The sequence below is a fragment of the Nothobranchius furzeri genome, chromosome 5, assembly GCF_043380555.1.
Source record: "Nothobranchius furzeri strain GRZ-AD chromosome 5, NfurGRZ-RIMD1, whole genome shotgun sequence".
Classification (NCBI taxonomy): domain Eukaryota; kingdom Metazoa; phylum Chordata; class Actinopteri; order Cyprinodontiformes; family Nothobranchiidae; genus Nothobranchius; species Nothobranchius furzeri.
In genome coordinates, this window is record NC_091745.1 from 69,174,829 (window position 1) to 69,189,613 (window position 14,785).

At 49.8% G+C, this 14,785-nt stretch overlaps 1 protein-coding gene across 1 annotated transcript in view; it reads right to left on the bottom strand.

Moving 5' to 3' along the window:
* Nucleotides 1-2,933: 2,933 nt before the first annotated feature.
* The window catches only part of ago1 (argonaute RISC component 1), a 28,493-nt gene continuing 16,641 nt past the window's right edge, over nt 2,934-14,785 (bottom strand). The window contains exons 9-19 of the mRNA XM_015950037.3: nt 14,666-14,785; nt 14,454-14,576; nt 14,217-14,350; nt 13,826-14,010; nt 6,606-6,765; nt 5,417-5,507; nt 4,063-4,257; nt 3,854-3,988; nt 3,668-3,769; nt 3,392-3,591; nt 2,934-3,279 (exon numbers count right to left, since the gene is read on the bottom strand). Coding sequence (XP_015805523.1) covers nt 3,171-3,279; nt 3,392-3,591; nt 3,668-3,769; nt 3,854-3,988; nt 4,063-4,257; nt 5,417-5,507; nt 6,606-6,765; nt 13,826-14,010; nt 14,217-14,350; nt 14,454-14,576; nt 14,666-14,785 — 1,554 coding nt within the window. The 3' untranslated portion in view covers nt 2,934-3,170. The remainder of the gene's footprint in view (nt 3,280-3,391; nt 3,592-3,667; nt 3,770-3,853; nt 3,989-4,062; nt 4,258-5,416; nt 5,508-6,605; nt 6,766-13,825; nt 14,011-14,216; nt 14,351-14,453; nt 14,577-14,665) is intronic.

The following is a 14,785-nucleotide window of genomic DNA, read 5'->3' on the forward strand; positions in this document are numbered from 1 at the left end:
TTCACCGCCACGGAGAAGGCTACAGTGGCAGTGAAAACCTGCTAGGTTAGCTTGCTAGCCAGGCTTTGAAAAGTGTCTAGAACGGACGAGAGGAGCTGTCAGGAGATCATCACAGCAGGGAGGGTCACAGAGTCCAAACGAGTCTCTAACGATAGGTGACCATTAGCAGGAGCGGCATAAATACTTATCGGGACGGCGAACGTCGGAGCGGCTAAAGTAACAAGCTAGCTGGCTAGCTCGCGCTGATAGTTGGAATAATGACACGCGATAGCTACTTTTATCGCGTTAAAAACAGCTGTTAAAAACAGGCCGCGTTCTCAGGCGCCGTGTTCCGTCGACGTCGTCGTCAGTAAGTTGTATCCCGGTGCCGAAACGACGCTGTCAGCTCCGCGTTGTTTCCTCCGAGAAGTGTCAAGATTTTCAGGCTAGTTGACAGAACTCTGCAGGGCTTCGGCAAGCCAGCTAAATATGGTGAAGTAGCCTTTCTCACACCGACAGGAAGAGGTGGGCTCTGCCAGCAGACGTCAGAACAACTCACTCCGCCTTCAGCCACAGTTTTTTCTGCATTAATGAATACATCAGTTCATAATTAAAAAAAAAGAAGCATCAGAAACTTTTTACAGTATAAATCAATGCACAATAATAAAAAATAAAGCATGAAACAACAAACGAGTCAAAAGAACCTGCAGGAGTAATAAAAAACAATTTATTTTTTTATTAAAAAATAACCCTCCCCGACAGAGTTCCAACACTATCACACACAGAACTTAAGTAATATGCTTCCATGTCCTTTCATTCATATCTATTGGGAAGTGCTATGATGAGGACTGTTCTTGATCAGTGGCTTTGATATTGCTTAATCGGACCGTGAGGTTGTGCGAAGAGGACTCGACTCTCCGCTGTCCACGATACATTTCCAGGGAGACCATTTTTGTGTCCCCCTTGGCAAGGTGCTTTTGTGGCTTCAGTACGTGAAGAACTGCATCTGGTTTTAGTGGTGCAGAGGAGTACCCCCGACTTCTTTAAGTACAGAACGCAGAGTAAAACACTGGCCTCAACTGTGAAAGACCCAGCATGTGTCAGGCCAAAATATAGAACATGTACATATTATATATATTAATATATACAAATCACCTTGGACACTATGGAGGATCAGTAAACCGGTGTACGAAGGCATTCGGATTATGCAACTTTATAAATATGATTTTAAAATCGAACATCTGATCTAGTGTGTTCTTTTTTTTTAATCAGATCCTTCCTCGACTTTAAGGGCTTCTGCCCATCAGATGAGATTTGAGGCGCTTTAAGGGCACCTGAGGTGGAATTTAGACACCATCTCCACAGTGCCCTCTTGAGGATACACTGACAATAGTCACAATATTTATAATAATGACAAAAAATATATCAGTTTCAATAACTGTTACACAACAGAGGCAAAACAACTGACAGGCAGTGTTGAGCACAAGGCTCCTACCTCTAAGAAAACCAACAGAAGGTGGCTCAGAATATCCAGTCCAGTTAAAATAATAGTTACATGCTTTTTTTTCTCATAGATCCAGACAGTGAGCTGATGTGAAGGCAGGGCATATTGAAATGTAGTAACAGAGGCCCACCCTGTCCAATGAGCAATCCCCTGTCTATGACGCCCATGCACACAGAGCACCAATAGGGATTGGCTAACACAGATTAGGGGATTGGAACAGGGGATGCTGAATGCATGTGGTGCCAAAACATGAAAAACAAATGGCAAAAGACAGAACGTGGTGGCGAGGCCAAAGAGCAACAGTTTGCATGAGCGTGTTCTACCTCTGCATGTTAAGAAACAAATCAACGTGTGCTTTCATTACCCAAGCTATGAGTTGTAAACGCCTGCAGCAGGAAGAGCGCCGAGTAAAAACAGGACCGGTCGTAGTTTGGTGTGTGCAGTTATGCAAGGAAGTTTTGAGAACGGAAGTGTGAAAAAATGCACCGCGTGGCGTCATCTCCACTGATACAAGTAGGAATATGCAGGACGAGCGAAGGAAGGTCGCCGGCTGAATGGAGGTTCAGCCTCGCAGCACTCGGGCGATCACAAACTCGCCTGTTTCCAAGTGTGCACAACAGTGCTGACCTTGCTTATTGCTTTATTTCTGAGTGCAACTCAAGTGTGGGTGTGAAACTCTAAGCTAGTGTGGTTCAAGTCTTGCAGAAAAAAAAAGTTCATAATTTTTATGTAAAATTATACGTAAACAAAAAAAAAAAGTGCCTAAAATCCTTAAAGAGCAGTGAATACAGACAAAGTCTTCCCATTTAAGTGCCTCCTATTTTAACTGGGTGGCATCACTTTTGGCTGGTTAATAATGCTGGTTTAGGTGCATGGGGTGCAAGTATATTTGATACACTCTATGCAAATGGTCCCTCTACTGTTATGCTAAGCTCTCTATAGGGACTGGCCAATCGGGACTGAGAGTGCCACAGCACCTAGGATCGCTACACCTGCTCCTGTCTGCTAATAACGACCAGAGGGCTAGCCTCGAACGACTACAATTCTTTATGTGCAGGACCGGTGGCACCTACATGCTAACGCTAAGTGCTACTGTACCATCCCTCAGGCTCATCAAGGCGTTTTAAGAAAATAACATTATTACAAAAGCATCACAAAACATGAATGTAGTTCATGAAAACATTAAAAAATAACATAAATGTAAGTGTGCGTGCTCAGTACCACCCATCTGGCGGATCGCCAAGCTAAAGGGTTGGAACACCGGCATCCGGCTTTTGGATGGGACAAGAGGCAGCATTGTGGTGGCAGTTAAAAAAAGTTTTAGGAATTTCTTTTTCCCCTTTCGATCATCTATTTTTCCTCCCATCCGTATTGCATACTTACTTAGATAGGAGTGTAAAGGTAGCGTACAATACAATTACATAACCATGTCCATGTTTGAAAAATAAAAAAACATAAAAAATCAACCATCATGATAAAAAATTAAAAAAAATGAAAACATGAGAATAAAAATATTTAAAACTTTGAGTGCATGAGGCTGCAGAGTCTGGCTGTGTTTACAGGAGATGAGTGAGTGACGGACCAACAGAGGGTGTGTGTGTGGTGGGAGTCAGGGATGGGGATGGGGATGAGGCGGGAGCAGGCTTTCAGGCCCGCTCAGGTAGAAGTGAGGTGGTGGGAGCGATGCTCAGGCGAAGTACATGGTCCTCAGAGTGTCGTGGTGAATCTGAACAGCTTTAGCCAGCGCCTGGGGGTCCCGGCCGTTACTCTGGCCGGAAACATGGCTGCCCTCTCCACTGCAAAGGGAAAACGGGGAGAAGACCCAAAGACCACAGCAGTTACGCTAAAGTGTAGAAAGTAGTTGCATGCCAAATTTTTATGATTTGCTTTTACAAAAATCACACTGACCTGTCGTGTTCTTTGTCTACCAGGTGGTAGCGAGCGCGGAAGGCCACGAGACGGGCATAGTAGGCTGGTGCGGGGATGGAAACTGAGCGGGTACAACGGACATACGTGTGGCACAACTGGTAGGTTAGAATCTGCAACTCATCCGCCGTGAAGCGATTATCGTCCCATAAGACGTAGTAGTGAGACGGCCGACTGGTACCCTGGTGGCGGAAACGAAAAGGGTTTGGGTTGTTAAGGAAACACCTGAAATAAACTGTAAAAGTGTGTGAGTCACACCTGTATGCCTGCATGACTGCACAGGTAGAAGTCAAACTCAAAGGGATGAGTGATGCTGGTGTCCACTGTGGTCCCTGCAGGGATGTTCCCACTCTTCCCAATCTGCAAAAAAAAAAGTAATCAATCATTTTTATGACATTAATTACATAAATCTGATGATTTAAAGTAGAAAACCAGACAGCTTACCCTTTCGGACTTATCAGCACAGAAGAGGCGTGTGTGGTGTCGTTTCTGTACCACGATGTAGGTGATGCCAGGCTGATAGTCTTTCTCCAACTTTATGCAGGCATCCCTGATGGCCAGAAGCTCGTAGTGGAGAATCTGCACATAGAAGGGTTTCACAGTTGGGGCTCAAACTGGTGAAAAATGCTAAACGTCCACGTGACGCCGCATACCTGTGGCAGCTGTCCCTCGGGAACGCCATCTCTGTAGAAGATGATCCTGGTGGGCTTGAAGCGGGTCGACTTGTAGAACTGAATTAGGAGCTCGCGCACCATGTAGGATAAATCCTCGATGATTTCCTGCCGGGGCCTTTGGACGCGCACCGTGGCGCAGTATCTGCTGGGATGGGCGTCCATGCTGCCTACCACCTGGAAGAGGGGAGGGGTGAAAGCGCTGGAGCGTTGCGTTCCTCGGGTTTGCCACGCAGCAGTTCTAAAGAGCTCAGAAGGATCTCAGCCAACAGAACCGCACGCTGAAAAACGCTCAGTTCCCCAGTCTCATGACTCTTTTCTCTTTTTCCCCTTCCAGCGTAAATCTGAACAACAGGCGTTCATAAAAGCAGCGAGGACCATCGTTAAACTTTCCGTGACAATCCCCCCCCCCCCCCCCCAGCTGTATTCTAGATAATTCAAACACACCCACTCTCCTCTCCCATCCTCTCCCTGCCTGACTCAATCATTGGTCATGATCGCTAGGCAACAACGCGTCCAACCACAGCTGAGCTGAGGTCAAGCACAAACGAGATGACGTCATTTCCTTTTTTAACGTGAGTCAGCGATGAACTATTTGTTTCCTCAGACCCGTAACCGACTCCGCCCTTACTACTCTCGTAGTTCCTTCGTCGGACTAAAGCAAACGGAGTCAAACACGCTTCAGTCGTCTTTCTAAGCTAAGCTAAAGAGACGAAGTCTGGGTGTTTAGTAGATAATTCAAACATCAGGAGAAACATTTTCAGCTCCAAGCTCTTAAACTTAAAAACACAGCAGCAACTTCTTATAATTTAACTAAATAACCTGATAAAAACTGTATTATTTTCATTTAAAATTCTATGAAACAATGAATAGAAAAATATCAGCAAATGTCAACAATTTTTACTTGACTTTTTCTGTTCTTAAGACTGATCAGTGTCTTGGATTGAGCTCTTTTCCCTCAAGTGTGCTATTTATAGCTGCAGCCGTTTCTTACCTGCATTACAGCGCGCAGCGGCCGCTCCTTGTCCCAGTCACTAAGCAACCACAACCGGCGTTTTTAATTAGATCTTCTAATAATTTGCATTATTTACATGTTTGTGCTATTTTTACATGACCAGCACAAAAGAACTCTGTAGCTTTGCTGGATAATGACATTTCATGATGCAATACCCTTTAGTAACAAGGGAATTGCAAAGAAAAAAAAGACATTTTAATTAAACAGCAACAAAGATCTGATGCTCAGAACGAATCTCCCACATGCGTTTCGTGATGAAACCTGGTTTCCACGAGCGTGCATTAGCCTTGTTGGATGATGACGGCGTGATTTCAGACTTACAGCAGTAATGGAGGGCTTCTTGCCGTCTCCAGCTGGAGGGTGAGTAACATCTGCTCCCAGGAAGATAACCGGCTGCTGAAACACTGCCGACCTGAGGGGCGCACACGGGGGAGAAAATGTAAATAATCTGTGTTTGTCAAGGCTGGAAAGGCTCGTTTTAAATGTTGAGGTGGGATGATCGCCTAAATGACCGACTATGTTAAAGTACATATTTTATCCTCCGAAGACCTGAATTTGTATTTAGTGTGATAAAAATAATTAATTAAATTAAAATGGACAAATGAAAAAATTAATAAATAATAAAAAAAATTTACTAAAAGTCAATATTAAGTTTCTCTAAGTAAAAGAAAAAAGATCTTAGTTGAAGAGAATAAAAGATTATAGTGCAAGAAGCCAATGTCCTCATATGTGGATGAAGGGTCTCGGAAGGTTAGAAACTCATTTTAAAGACCAAGTTCACTCATTTTTTTCCAACACATTTGCAGTAGGCTCTAGCATAAACGAATGCCTTGTAAGTCGATCTCTGTGGGAAAAAACGCTCTGGCGCTCCTGTTTCAGGGACTGGAAGTGAGCAGAGGAGAGGTGAGGTGAGCACAAGACGGCAGAATTTGGAGTCTTATTTCCTGATATTTGGACATCTCGCCTCTGATTGGCTAATAGCAATACAACTCTACCACTGGTTCTGTTTTCTTTGCGACGTTGATGTTTTATCTCCACAAATAACACAAGCCTGGAGGAGTTCTGCTGTGTGGTAGAGTTGCTGATGCTAATGACTAGCTGCCACAAATCGAGACTTACTCTGCTGATTCCTGGACGCTAAACCAACAACAGCCTTCCCCATCGTGAGCCAAGATGGGTGAGTCCATGAATGTCAATTTAGCATTTTAACAACTGGCTTTTCTATTCCGAGCGTTTCCTTGTCTAATTTCTATCTGCGGCTAATGACGGAAAGGGGTAGAAGACTATTTTCACATTTAGCCTGCATGCTAAACTCAAAGACAACAAATGATTTGTCCGTGAACTTGGTCTTGAGGACTTTACACTTTTACTTATAAATGCAAAACAAAATGAGGCCTAATTTGATGGAATACTTTTTTACAGTCCTAATAAGTCAAATGTTAGACGTGTTCGTTATTAATCATCTAATAAACAGAATGTGGCACAAACTGCAGCGAAAGCAGAAACATACCGCTGGTGAGGCACCAGGATGTTGTTTATGCCTCCCAGCTTCACGTTGATCTTGAGGCAGAGGTTGGAGAGCGTCTGGGGTGACGTCTTCACCACGTTCTTCACCTGAACACACTGAGTCGCCATGCCGAGGAGAGTGTCCCCTACACGCTTCACCTCAGCTGGAGACGAGGGTTTGGAAATCAGGCATGATGCTACATCACCAGTATCATTCTTTTGAGGTCTGTGTTTCTTGGGAAACTTTTCTGATATGATGGTCAGAACCACGTTTAGTGCCTCATCCACTAACAACCTGGAAGTATACCTCTCCAGAGAGTCTATGACTACGTTTACCTGCAGCCAATATCCGGGTTATGATCGGGTTAAGGTCGGTATTCGGGTTTCTGAGTTGATCAGAATAACCCGTTTACAAGCATAAATAGAAAGAGTTACCTCTAACTTGCATAACCCGATTTAAATGCAGACGTTGGGGTAGCGTCAGGACGTATGGACTACGTCCAGACGCAATATGCGTCATTTCCAGTTCTTCTTGTTCCGGTATCCATGAAAACAACAACATGTTTCCCAGTTCGGAAGAGATAGCGACCGCGTTTGTTTGTGCTTTAGTTTCCTCGTCACTCCAAAAGTGTGGTGCTGTGCCGCGACTCGCCATTTTGCTCCCAACTTGTTTACTTCCGGTGTTCTGACGCATACAAGACGTCTCGCTACTCAAAAGACCAAGATTCCTTGCGAACAGAGCATGTGCAGAACGCACGCTTTGATGGGGATATCCCGATATGTGTTTACACGACCAAACATTCGGGTTAGAAAAGGGTTACCCCAGGTGTAGTAACCGGGTTTTTAAAAACCCGGTTATGAGCATATCCGGGTTTTTGGCGGTGTTTACATGGACCTGCGGAACCGGGTTATTGTGAATATTCGGGTTTTTAAAGGATTACTGGCTGCATGTAAACGCACTCTGTGAAAAAAGACTAGATAACAAAACGCAACATAAAGTGTAAAATATGACATAAAACACCATGAAAAAGAAACTAAATAGTGGCTAAATGTTTTTTAATAAGGTTAAAGGGCAATTATGAACAGAATAAAAGATTTAGAAGCTGTATGTCCATTAAGGCTTCCAAGCAATATTCGTCAGTCCAAAAATGATGATGGGCGATATTTATTCAGCTGACATTTTGTGGGCCTGACAGACACTGCACGGAGTGATCCACCAATCAGAATTGAGCTTATTCAGGCAGCAGTAGCAGCCAATGATGGGGTCCGCATAAGATTTCACTGTTTTATGAGTTTCTGCAGCTATTTCATGCGTCAGTCAACAACATACTGCACCACAATGGGTTCTCTTTCTTAACATTTGTTTCGATGTCTCACTATGGGATACGCCCCTCCGCGGATTCCTCAGAAGCACTTATCTCAATACGCCAATCCTGATTGGCCAGTGACCGTGACGTACGCGTCCCCCTGCTACTATAAGTAGCAAGCGTCCCAACGTACGCACTATTCAATCACCTCTTCTCGCTTCGGTGGTCGCTTATCTCTGAGGTAAGTTAGCTCAACTGTTCACAGACGGAGCCTTCTAATATTCTCTCCGTCGCCGAACGTTAACTTACCGTCCTTCTGTCCTGACCTTCACCATAGGCTCGGGGCATAACGAGCAGCTTCACACTCCAGTGCATCTGTTCGTTCTATGCTAACACACCAGTTAGCCAACATGGAAGCCGCTCCTCCCACCAGAGGAGTCGACGGCGCAGGAGCTCGCCTCTGTACCTGTGGGAACAAAATCTCAAGCGAAGACCCGCACAGGGTCTGCTCGAGCTGCCTCGGGCTGGAACACGCCCAGCTGGCATTGGAAGTCATGTGAGAGCTGCGCTTGCTTCACCCTGAAGAGCCTTCGCCGGCGGCTAGCGCGCCAAGCTAGCCTGTCGGGGAAGGACCCTTGCCTGCCGGCCCCTGGGCCACCGCCTGGGGACGCCAGCGAACATGTCCTCCCGGAGCCGGAACCGTGTGCCGAACTCAGCTGGGGCTCACAGCTCGAACTGGCCGGTCCGAGCCACCCCGCCGAGGACGTGTTGGAGTTGGACTACGGAGACGATGAGGACACCTCGGAACTCCTCATTTCAGAGGAGGACGAGGAGGACGACGTCTTTCTCCCCATCGCTCAGGCCTCCATGCCTAGCTTTCCGTCCTCTCCCAGGGATGGAGCGGCTTTTCCGGCCGCCCACCTGGACATGCAGTCAGTCTGCCGACGCGCTGCGACCAGGCTCAACATCCCTTGGCCCACCGTGGTCACTGAGGCTGTCAGATCCCGCTACGAGGGAAAGAAGCTGCCTCAGGCCACGAGGGCGGCAAAGCCCCGCCTTCCCGGAGCTACTCCAAGAAGTGAGGTCCTCCTGGGACAAACACCCATTCAGCTCCAGGTCTCCTGTCCAAGGAGCCTCCTCGCTGGACTTCGAAGGGATGGAGAAAGCTGGCATGCTTTGCATGCCGCCGATGGAACCGCTGGTTGCAGCCCACCTACACCCACGGCTCTTGGCGACTTCCTCCAGGCCTCCCGCTCTCCCTGCGAAGGCGGACCGCTTCCAGTCGGCGCTGAACGAGAGGGCGTACAAGGCTGCCGCCATCTCGGTCCGAGCTTTGAATGTCTCCTCCATGCTCTCGGCGTACCAAGCCGAGCTCTGTGAGGACATGAATACGAAGCCGGACCCGGAGGTGTGGGAGGAAATCACCGTACTGACCGACATCTGCCTGCGTGTGCAGCGCTGCGCGGTCCATGCTACGGCTAAAGCTATGGGCATGATGGTGCTTCAAGAACGTGCACGATGGCTGAACCTCACCAACCTCTCTGAGAGAGAGAAGGAGGACATTTTGGACATGCCAATCGTGCCTGAAGGCATTTTTGGCTCTGCCCTGGCATCAATGCAGCAACGGTGTGCGGCCAAAAAGAAAGAGGATGAAGCCCTTCATCTCTGCCTTCCCCGTAAACCCTCACCGGCGCTGCCGGCTCGGCCGAACCTGCCTCAGGCAGCTGCCCGAGCCCAGCCTCAGTTCCGGATCTCAAAGCACCCGAAGCCTCAAGCTGTCCAACCAGCTCCTTCGGGCTCAGAGCCTCAACCAGTTTGGCCTCATGGATCCGGCAACCAAGCTGCTCCGCCGCCGGGACAATCCACCAGGCACGGCGGTCAGCAGGTGAGAAGGAAGAAGTGGGCAGCCTGTCGGAGTTCTTCCCTCCCGACGCTGCAGCTGGCGGTTCCCCGTTCGCCAGCTCCTCCTGTTCGATGTTGCCATGGTGCTTTCTCCCCCCCCTCACGGAACCCCTCCGGCAGAGTTCCCAAGCGGTCCAGGGTGGGGCCAGGACGTGCAGCCGGCGGTGCCGGCTCAAAACACACGTCACAAGCACTCACATTGTTTTTCACAAACATGTCACGCTCAAGGAGCATTAAAAGGTTCGCTGTCGCATCCAGACAAGATGTCAAGGGCGCAGCAAAAATCAATAAAAATGTCACCCATGAGCGGTTCCAGGCGGGGGCGACCCCTGGCGGACTTGCCCGCCAGCCACGGGTCGTCCCCGTAAGCCTGGGCCGTCAAAGCACAAAGCCCCCGCGCATGCGCAGTGGCTGCCACGAGCACCGCTGCCCCACAACCTCTGGAGGGAGCTGCTGCTCCGTGTGTCACGGCTGTGTCACCGCTCTCCACTCACATGGAGGAATGGACAGCGGTTTCTGCTTCACGTTGGGTGCTGAGAACTATTTCGAGGGGTTACAGGCTCCAATTCGCTTCTGTTCCTCCTCGATTCTCCGGCGTAGTGTTCTCTCACGCCCAGGGGTCGTCAGCTCACATCCTTCAGGGAGAAATCTCCTCCCTGCTGGAGAAGGGAGCGATATGCATTGTGCCTCCAGATCGGTCTCAGAGCGGTTTCTACTCCAGGTACTTCCTGGTCCCGAAGCGGGGAGGGACCGGGATTCGCCCGATCCTGGATCTGAGGGCCCTGAACCGATGCCTCAGAAAGTACAGATTCAAAATGCTCACGCTCTCATCCCTTTTGCGTCTGATTCACCAGAGCAACTGGTTCACCTCAATCGACCTGAGGGACGCATACTTTCATGTTCCCGTGTACCCTCCACACAGGAAATTTCTGAGGTTTGCCTCTCAGGGAGTGTGTTACGAATACACCGTGCTCCCATTCGGCCTCTCGCTGAGCCCGAGGGTGTTTGTCAGGTGTACGGAGGCGGCGATCGCCCCTCTGAGAGGGAGGGGCATTCGGCTGGCCACGTATTTAGACGACTGGCTCCTGCTGGCACGGTCCAGAGAGGAGACAGCGTCAAACACGCTGGTTGTGATCCCTCACTTGTGTGGTCTGGGTTTCAGAATAAACTGACAGAAAAGAGCTTTACTCCCCTCCCAGAAAATAACCTTTCTAGGTCTGAATCTGGACTCAGGGGCGTTCACGGCCCGTCTCTCGGCACCGCGCGTGAACGCGCTCTCGTTCTGCCTGGCGCGCTTCCGCCTACACAGTTCGGTGCGGTTTGCGTTATGCCTCAGGCTTTTGGGTCTCATGGCGTCGGCTATTTCAGTGGTACCACTCGGCCGTCTACACATGAGAGATTCTCAACGCTGGGTGGCTTCTCTGGGTCTCTCTCCAGTGCGCCACAGCGCGCGCAGGGTGACGGTCTCTGCAGCGTGCGTCACGGCGCTCCGCTGTTGGCGTCACCCCTCCCTCTTGGCACAGGGGGTGCCTTTGGGGTTGGTTCTCGTGAGGAAAGTGGTCACGACAGATGCGAGCCTGTCAGGTTGGGGGGGGGGGGGGGGGTGGCTCCTGGAGGGTCGCTCTGTCAGGGGTGTGTGGAGCAGAGAGCTCTGGGGGACACACATAAATTATCTGGAACTCCTCGCGGTCTTTCTAGCCCTGAGGCGCTTCCTGCCTTTTCTCTCCGGCCATCATGTCCTAGTGAGAACAGACAACACCATGACTGTGGCTTATATAAACCACCAGGGGGGGCTGCGCTCCATGCGGTTACACACGCTGGCACGCAGACTGATCCTATGGTGCAGCAGGCATCTCCTCTCAATCAGAGCCACCCACGTCCCGGGTGTTCTGAATCGGGGGGCGTATCTGTTGTCCAGAGGGACAGCCCTGTATGGGGATTGGAGCCTGCATCCAGCAGTGTTGGAACAGATTTGGATCCGGTTCGGCACAGCCGTAGTGGATCTTTTTGCCTCCAAGGAGAATGCTCAATGTCCTCTGTTCTTCTCCCTGCGCGACCGAGACGCTCCGCTCGGCGTGGACGCGCTGGCGCACGACTGGCCACGGGGACTGCTTTACACTTTTCCCCCAGTGGCCCTGATACCACCCACCTTGCTGAGGGTACGAACCCAGCTCCACACTCTCATTCTGGTGGCCCCATACTGGCCAGCCATGCATTGGGTGGCGGACATTTTCCAGCTCCTGGAGGGCCAACCTTGGAAACTTCCGCTTCGCAGGGACCTGATGTCCCAAGCTCGATCTTCCACCCTCATCCAGAACGGCTGGCCCTGTGGGCCTGGCCCCTGAGGGGTGCGGGCTAGTGTCAGCAGAGCTGCCCCAGGCAGTCATTCGAACCATTCAGAATGCTAGGGCCCCCTCCACTAGGTCCCTATATGACTGTAAATGGAGGGTGTTTGAAGCCTGGTGTCAGGGCAGGGAGATCTCACCCTCCCAATGCCCAGTGAACGTCATTCTGTCTTTCCTGCAAGACTTGTTGGATGGGAAGAAGGCTTTCTCCACCATTAAAGTGTACCTAGCAGCCATTTCCGCCCGACACTTGGGTTTTGGGAAGAAACTGGCAGGTCAACACCCCCTGGTGTGTAGCTTCATGAGGGGCGCGCGCAGGCTTCTCCCTGTGTCTCGACCCCCTCATGGGATCTGTCCTTGGTGCTGTCGGCCCTCTCCGGGCCTCCATTTGAACCTATGGACGGCCTGGACCTTAAGATCCTGTCTCTTCAGGTGGTGCTACTCCTTGCTTTGGTATCTGCAAAGTGAGTTAGTGACTTACAGGCTCTCTCTGTGCACCCATCCTGCACCCAGTTTGCACCCGGTGACATGAAGGTGTCCCTGAAGCCCAACCCTGCCTTTGTGCCTAAGGTGGTGGGCTCCTTTTCTCCTATTATCCTCACAGATTTCTACCCGCCACCCTTCTCCTCTCCTGAGGAGGAGCGGTGGCACAAGCTGTGTCCGATTTGCGCGCTCAAGGAGTATGTGAATCGGACGGAGAACCTTCGCAGGGGGGACCAGCTTTTTGTGTCATGGGGTGGGCCTCGTAAGGGGAAACCCGTCACAAAGCAGAGGCTTTCCCACTGGATTGTGGAGGCTATTTCTATGGCTTACTCCTGTCAGGGCATTCAGGCTCCTGTTGGGCTCAGGGCCCATTCTACTAGGGGCCTGTCTGCTTCTTGGGCCCTTTTTCGGGGGCTGTCAATCCAGGAGATTTGTGCTGCAGCAAGTTGGGCTCCTCCACTTGCATTTGCACGCTTCTATAAGCTTGATGTTTCGGTCCCTGCAATGACTCACACGATTCTGAGTGTGGGGTCTTTGGCGGGCCAAGACGTATCCCTGTAGGTTGGTGATCGCTGGATAAGCTGTCTGGCAATACGGGAGTCTCCATATCCCATAGTGAGACATCGAAACGAATGTTAAGAAAGAGAACTTTAGGTTACTGTCGTAACCCCGGTTCTCTGAGTAACATGAGTGAGATGTCTCACCAGACAACCCTTCTTGCTGGGCGAAGCGAGAAGAGGTGTTTATCTTGAATAGTGCGTACGTTGGGACGCTTGCTACTTATAGTAGCAGGGGGACGCGTACGTCACGGTCACTGGCCAATCAGGATTGGCGTATTGAGATAAGTGCTTCTGAGGAATCCGCGGAGGGGCGTATCCCATAGTGAGACATCTCACTCATGTTACTCAGAGAACCGGGGTTACGATAGTAACCTAAAGTTCAAGCTGTACATGTGAGAACAGGGGGCGGTACTTCTGACCTATCAACCAATAGATGATGGTTTTGCTTCAGCCCGGGGGTGCGAGGTTCACCTGTTTGACCGGTAAGATCTTGATCAAAAGTTGTAGGCTAACATGAAGATGTTGGTGGAAAAAGTGTTTGCAGCTAATTTGTTTTCCAAATTTGCCATTGCAGCCAACATCACATGTCTAAACTGCTAAAATATTACATGTAAAGAACTAACGTACCATAGACCGGGGTTTTCCCCGGCAGGATGACGATGATGAGCTGGAGTCCAGAGTAGGTGTTCTTCAGGTGTCTGAACATGGGCTCCACGCTGTCTGCGCCCTGGGCGTATTTACAGAAGCACGGCTGGCCTTGGATGGGCATCCCAGCATCCTTAGAGATTTTACGCAGCTGGTCTGTGAAGTTCCTGAGTGGAAACCACAGAATTAAGGCAGGCTACGGTTAATTGGTTTGTCTTCGTTTATGAGAAATGGAGACATTAGGAGGACGCTTTCTTTGGAAGTTTGAACAGAATGACTGGATAGCACGAAACAACAAGTTAAAGTGGATCTACCCAGCTGAATCCACTTCAAAAGCAAAGATAAGTCACCATCACTGCTGATCAGGACTTACTTGAGCACCTCCTCTCTGCACTGCTTCTGAGGGGCAAAGCATGCAATGGCCCAAACTTTGATCTCGATGCCGTTGTAAAACTGTTTCCCTCTCATGTCCCACACTCCCTGGTTGGGGGTAGCTATGGCCCGGTTCTGTGAAAGACACGCCCACATAGGAGAACAAGCGAATCAAAACCTGCTGGGTTTAAAATCACACCAGCTGCATATAAACAATCCCCCCCCCGGCCGTGTTTACCCGTCCTCCGTACTGCAGGATCGGTGCCGGCAGCACCCTACCCGTCACCTCGGCCATGTCGTCCTTCACCTTGATCCCAAACTCCTGGATGTACGGGTCCAGGTTGAAGTTAGCATTCTTCATCTGAGGAGAGCCAAGGACATGCATCAGGTCCTGCTGCTACAAATCACCAACGCATGTAGTCCTAAGTTATGTCAGACGTGTCAACTCACCAGCCTGCTGATCTCCTCTTGTCTGTCGGGAGCCGAGCGCGCCGTGGCTTTAATCATAGTGGAGGTTTGGTTATCGGTGAGTTTCTTGATGCATCGTTGGCCGGCTACAATATTACACAC